Below are 6005 nucleotides of genomic sequence, written 5' to 3'. Positions count from 1 at the left end.
AAACCTTCCTTGCCTACCCCACGTAGGGTGCCAATCACACAGAGCCATGCCCAGGTTATTAAGTGGACACGGTTTGGTGCCCTTCTGGCAAGAGAGCCCAAATTCACCCTGGAAGTATCAATAAGGAGCTGGTTCTTCTGGTGTGTCTAGCTGCCCTGTACACACAGATCTGAAGCTTTCCTCTGCGGGAGCTTTCTAGTCTTCAGTGAGAGAGGTAGACAGCACTCAGGTCCTTGGGCAACCTTGGTTTGTTCCCAGTGCATCCTCTGTATTTCTCTCTGAACTGCTGGGGCAGCTGTCCACGCATCACGAATCTTCTGGCAAACATGAGTTTTCTCACACACACACATGCACCCCTTCCACCATCACCCTCTTACACCGCTCACAGGTCCTACTCCAACTTAGGTGCTGAGTAGATGAATTTCTGTATGGGCTTCTCTCACCACCACATCCCTCTGCAAAGGTATGTGCCTCACACACCAATCATTCCTGCTGTACTAATGACCAACAAAGTGTTTTGTTTTTTTCTGCATTTATATTCAGATTTATCTTGCATTGCTCTCCCCGGAGACACTCTAATAGAGAGGGCAAGAGAGAATCAGCAACAAACCTGCTGTTGACAGTAGGCAAGCAGCAGGTTCAGGTTTTACATGGAGGTTTATTAGATGGCTGAGGAAAAAGATCACTTGCTGAATGCACTCCAGTCTTCAACCTTCATCTTCTAAGGCTTGCCTTTTTTATCCCCGTATTTGTCCTTCATTGCTTTCTGCACGTTAAGATCTAGGAAATATTTCTCATACCATTTCCCTGTAAAGAAGGCAAATCATAGTTCAGATACAGCCTCCTTCCTAGTGCTATTATACCCCAAGGATTATCCTAGCTGCAGAGCTCCTCTCTTCTTAAAATGCCAATTTTTAGTCCTCTTGTGACTTTGCCCAAACCCATTCATTGTCTTTGGCAGAAGCAGCACCCATCTAAGGAATTCAGCAATGTACTTTTCCTGCAGAAGCCATACCTAGCTCATAAATCCTCCTTCCATGCCAATTTTTGGGATCTCTGATTGCCTTCTGAATTATATCAGGGGTGTAGGAATCTCTCATCAAGCTTCGGCTTTTCAGTGGGCCACCTGCAAGGAACAGCAAATAAGGAATTGTATGCAGAAATCACCCTACTGAAGTCCTGGAATTGATCAGGGGAGCAACACCAGCAGTTTCAAGGGCTGAAGGCGTGTGTTGACTGCAGTACCTTTGATCAGGTCTGTGACTAGTGCTGAACAATAGCTTCATCATCACCCAGGAGGGAGCTTGTGTTTGCCAATTTATCTGCTTTTCTTCCTCAAGTATGAGACACACACAGAGGTTGCTGTAAGGTATCATCTTAATTTGTATCCCAGTGCCCTTTCTTTAGTTGAGTGCCCACTTACCTCATGTTGAATCTCCTCATTCACATGAGTAGCTTCCTACTCAGCAGCACAACTCCACAAAAAAACTACCATCTTAACACTCCAGCCCTTCTTGATCCCCTTTTCTGCCACAATACTTGACAGATAATTCCCAACTGTGACTTCTCTATTTATCTCCTCTTGACTTTTAGCCACGAGGGGGCTTTATTTTAATCTCTCATCCTTTCCACTTCACCTTCCTTTTTATCACACCTTTTTCTTGACAATAATGATTTTGAGCTCCCTGAGGAAAGATGTCCTTCCTTCCTGTGTGACAACACAAACCGAGGACAATGCAGTCTTCAATACCCAGCAAGGTCTTGACATGGAATGTACTGTACAAGGAAAAGGAATGTGTCTTATGCTGGTACATGAGAAATTAGAATCACAGACAATTATTTCAGAGTTTCTTGGATATGATGGTAACAAAATGGGATGATTGCTCAGTTTCCAATATTTGTTTTGACAGAAGGATCCTGGGGAACCTTGGAAACAGAGGTTTGGGCAAGATATTTCAGAGCCCCACATCTCTAAAGTCTTGAAGAGAAATAAAGTCAATATTGGAACTGGAGATAACTAGCAACTGGACATGACAGGGGACATTGAATTGCAAATGGTGTCCATTTGGACAGCTCTGAACATGGAGGACAAGAGTCATGACTCATGTTTGCTTTTCACACCTTGGAAAAAAAAGAGTGAATGAAAAGAAAGGGATAGGATACATAGAATAGAATGGGAGGATCTAGATTGTGTTTCCTCAAGTACCACAGTCTGGAAAAGCAGTGACTGTGGATAGAAGGAATAAGCAGAGAAAGTGAGTATCGCCTATAGTCAGATGTCTGCACATAGCAATGTGGCTGCCCTGAGCCCTGGTAAAGCGTAGATGGAATCAGCTTTGAAGGTCAGGGATAGGCATGTGTATCCCCTCACCTTGGAAGAGATTTGATCTCAGGTTGTAACCCAGCTGCTCATAATCTGAAAGAGATGTCCAGTCCAAGGACTTTTTTGTCATTTCAGTACAGTCAGTGAGTCTTTTCTGTCCTGTGTCTAAATCTGCATTGCACTGAGCTTGACGTTGCTGAAAACACAAACAACAGAGAACCACTGTCATTCCACATTTCCAAAGTGTAAACTCCTGGCATTTCCGCTCCTGCATAGCTCTCTGAGCTATGATTAATCCCTGAGACCTGGGTCTGTCCTTGAGTCTCCCTCAGTGCTGTTAAAACTGAAGCATGGCCCATGGTGATAAATATGGTAATTGTGAGTCTGCTGGCACTAGCAGCATTCAAATGGGATCTGGATCAGGTAGGGATGTATGTTTGGATTTGTCTAATTAGCTCAGGACATGATATACAGGCTTACCTTTTGCTCTTGAGGCAGTCATTGGAATGAAGACACCAGCCAGTGGAGTAGGAAGCCTAGTGCTTCACCAGGGCTGACTTGAACCATCACCAGTTTGGGTTTTACACTGTGACAGTTCTTTGCAGCAGCATGTCTTATACAATATTGGGATCCTGAAGCTGAAGTTACTGTATCAGTCAGACTCCAGGAGTCAGTGCTGCATGCTCTGCAAAGGTATTAAGGGACAGATCCTCTTCCACAAAAAGAACAGGGCCAAAAGAGATGAAGAGAGGAAGCCAGTCCTAACTCACAGGGCACAATCTGCTTCTTTTCTCTATCACTGTTGATTCTTTTTAAAGAAGAACCATACAGTTACACATGATCAAAGTGCAGGAATCTGTGCTGCTAAATAAACTGCTGTGTTAACTCCCACCTCCTACGTAAAACAAAACCAGGCCTGTTTGTTATTATTAATATATTCAGTGGAAAGAACTTTACAGTCTGCTGATGTAGAAATTCCTCCTCTTCTCCCATTTCTTCCAACAAAGCAGAATTTTTGTGTAGTGAGGCAATGTGACTATTTCCCAAATCCCATTCATCAATAACTTTCCTTTCCCCAGTTACTCCTGGACAAAATGACACTGAAGCCTGAAACTGTTCCTACTTTCTAGTTTGTAATCGTATGTGATGTTATTGTCATGCTTCTTGTTTTACTTCTGACCCTGAGGGTCCAAAGTCAAAGCACCGCTCAGAGACTCCTACATCTTGATGCCAAGAAGGACTTTAAGGCCATTTTACCGTCCTTCTCAATAACAGAAGTCACAAGAAGTATGTCTTATTCCTTTGCTAAGCCAATCCTGTGACGGGTAATAGAAAATCAATCAGAAAAGACATATCTTGATCAAAGAGCTAACAATGGTTAAACTTGATCTTTCTTTCTGAACGAAAGATTTAGCATAGCCTAACACTCTGACTTTCTTGACATGCAGCCTTGGAGGAAGAGGGAGCTGTCTTTTGAGGCAGAAAACTAACCTCCTCAGATAGGTGTAGGAACTGGCCATTCTCACCAGCCACCAGGTGTGGCCAAGAGTGGTTTCATATGCCTTCCACATTTGACTGGGTCTCCAAAATATGAGGAGGTTTCATTGACTTTTCAGACCTGAGGAACCCCATGAATGTCAAAATGAGACTGGATTTTTTTTTTTTAAAGGAATGATCCATGATTTACCAAGAGGAAAAGCCTCTTCCATAGCTACCTATCTCACCTGGTCCATGATCCCTGGTGATGTCACAGTGATTTTTACAAGCAGGCAGGTCCTGCTGAAGTCCAGGTGTAGAGGTGGGATGGAAGTTGAAGAGTGGAGATGGTTGCTGGGGAACAGCATTCCCTCCTTCTATGAGCTATGAGCTCCATCTCCATGGGAAACAGAATCCACATGGCATAAAGGGTTATCCTGGCAGACTGAAAAAACAAACAAGGAGCAGAGTAAAAGGTCCATGTCTCATGAAATACCTGTACCCAGAAGTTCACATCACAGACAGGATTTCTTGGAGACTCTCCTAACACAGTCACGATAATCAACAAGACTGTATGTAAGCAAACTGGATCTTCTAGCATCTCCAAATGCTTCACATGAGCTCCTGACCCTCATTAGAGAGGAAGGAGAATCATAGAATGGTAGAATAACCTGAGTTGGAAGGGACTCAATAGGATTGTTGAAGTCCAACTCCTGGCTCTGTACAGGGCAGCCCCTGGAATCATACTATGTACTTGAAAATGCTGCCCAAATGCTTCCTGAACTCTGTCAGACTTGGTGCCATAACTAGTTCGCTGGGGAGCCTGTTCCAGTGATGGATCACCCTCTGGGTGAAGAATCTTTTCCTAATATCTAACCGAAACCTCCCCTGACATGGCTTCATGCCATTCCCCCAGGTCCTGTCACTGGTCACCAGAGAGAAGAGATCAGTGCCTGCCCTCTGCTTCCCCTCAAGAGAAAGTTGTAGACTCCAGGCTGAACAAGCCAAGTGATCTCAGCCACTTCTCATATGGCTTCCCCTCTAGACCCTTCACCATCTTTGTTGCCCTCCTTTGGATGCTCCCTAACATTGTTGTGGTGCCCAAAACTGCACATAATATTCAAGGTGAGGCTGCCCCAGCTCAGAGCAGAGCGGAACAATCCCCTCCCTCGACCGGCTGGTGATGCTTTGCCTGATGCCCTCCAGGACATGATTGGCCCTCCCAGCTGCCAGGGCACTGCTGACTCATATTCAACCTCGCCTGCCCTGACTATTCCTCCTGAAGAGCCTCTAAACATCCAACATGGCAGTTCAGTCACAGGACTCATCCTCTAAGTTTCATTTATGCCAATAATGTCGTATCTCTGGGACTGGGCCAAAGCTTCAAGCTGCTCATTTGTTCCTCATGCTGTATGCATTGGTAGAAACATTTTGAGTGTGGTTCATCGTAGCTGACACCTCATGGAGCAGATTGAGGGACCTTACTAGCACTTACTTCCTCAAGTTTTGGCATGCCACCCCATTGCTTATCACTGGCAAGCCTGGTTTTGTCCCTTTCCCCCTTCCAATCTAGCATAAAGCTCTCTCAATAAGCCCTTCTAACTCCTGAGCTAAGATTCTTTTCCCCCTTTGAGACAGAATGACCCCATTTGTTGTCAGCAGGCTCCATGCTGTATAAACTGACCCACAATCAAAAAACCCAAAACTCTGCTGGTAACACCAGTCTCAAAGCCAGGTATTCCTCTACATGATCTCCCTGTTTCTTGCCCCACCATTCCCTGCAACTGGCAGGATAGAAGAGAACACAACTTGTGCTCCAGATCCCTTGATCTGTTGAGCCAAGACCCTGAGGTCCCTCTTGATTGTTTACAGCCTTCTTGTTGGGACCTCATTGCTGCCTATCTGGAAAACCAGTAGCGGGTAATAATCAGTGGGCTGGGAAGTTCCTCTGTGATGTGCCTTATCTGAACGCCAGCAAGGTAACACATGTCCTGATGGGTTGGATCTGGTTGGCATATGGAAGGCACCCCCATTTTCCACATTACAAATGGGAAGAGATTGGGCTGGCAAAAAGTCTTACATTGAGTTAATGACAGAATCATTGCTTGACCCTCCTGTGTCCTGCATCCAGTCCAATATTTTAGCCCCCGACTTTTCATTCATCCTGCTCCTGACCCGAGCTCTCATCAGGCCACTGGAATTTCTG

General features: G+C 45.0%; 1 protein-coding gene across 2 annotated transcripts; it reads right to left on the bottom strand.

Annotated features, from left to right (window-relative positions):
• Positions 1 to 638: 638 nt before the first annotated feature.
• On the bottom strand, positions 639 to 5981 carry TEX33 (testis expressed 33). 2 transcript variants are annotated; one of them, XR_004357446.1, is made up of 5 exons: positions 4048 to 4652; positions 2804 to 3131; positions 2372 to 2519; positions 1016 to 1126; positions 639 to 807 (listed from the first exon to the last, which is right to left on the bottom strand). XR_004357446.1 is itself a non-coding variant. In XM_032689656.1 (5 exons), exons 2-5 carry the CDS (start codon positions 4165 to 4167, stop codon positions 722 to 724), a joined length of 465 nt encoding a protein of 154 aa, XP_032545547.1. In that variant the 5' UTR covers positions 4168 to 4236; positions 5764 to 5981; the 3' UTR covers positions 639 to 721. The 2 variants fall into 2 exon arrangements, 1 of the variants encoding a protein (XP_032545547.1); XM_032689656.1 differs by lacking the exon at positions 2804 to 3131 and adding an exon at positions 5764 to 5981 and having other exon boundaries at positions 4048 to 4236.
• Between the last annotated feature and the right edge of the window lie 24 nt (positions 5982 to 6005).

The sequence above is a fragment of the Chiroxiphia lanceolata genome, chromosome 5 (genome assembly GCF_009829145.1).
Source record: "Chiroxiphia lanceolata isolate bChiLan1 chromosome 5, bChiLan1.pri, whole genome shotgun sequence".
NCBI lineage: Eukaryota > Metazoa > Chordata > Aves > Passeriformes > Pipridae > Chiroxiphia > Chiroxiphia lanceolata.
Note: the sequence above shows the minus strand (reverse complement) of the source record. Positions and strands in the feature narration are given on the sequence as shown.

Coding starts and splice junctions, on each gene's coding strand:
- TEX33 (XM_032689656.1), bottom strand. CDS start 4,167: ATGCTGTTCCCCAGCAACCATCTCCACTCTTCAACTTCCATCCCACCT. Junction 1,127..2,371: donor GAGATCAAATCTCTTCCAAG/GTGAGGGGATAC, acceptor TGTTCCTTGCAG/GTGGCCCACTGAAAAGCCGA. Junction 808..1,015: donor AAGGAGGATTTATGAGCTAG/GTATGGCTTCTG, acceptor CCTTCTTTACAG/GGAAATGGTATGAGAAATAT.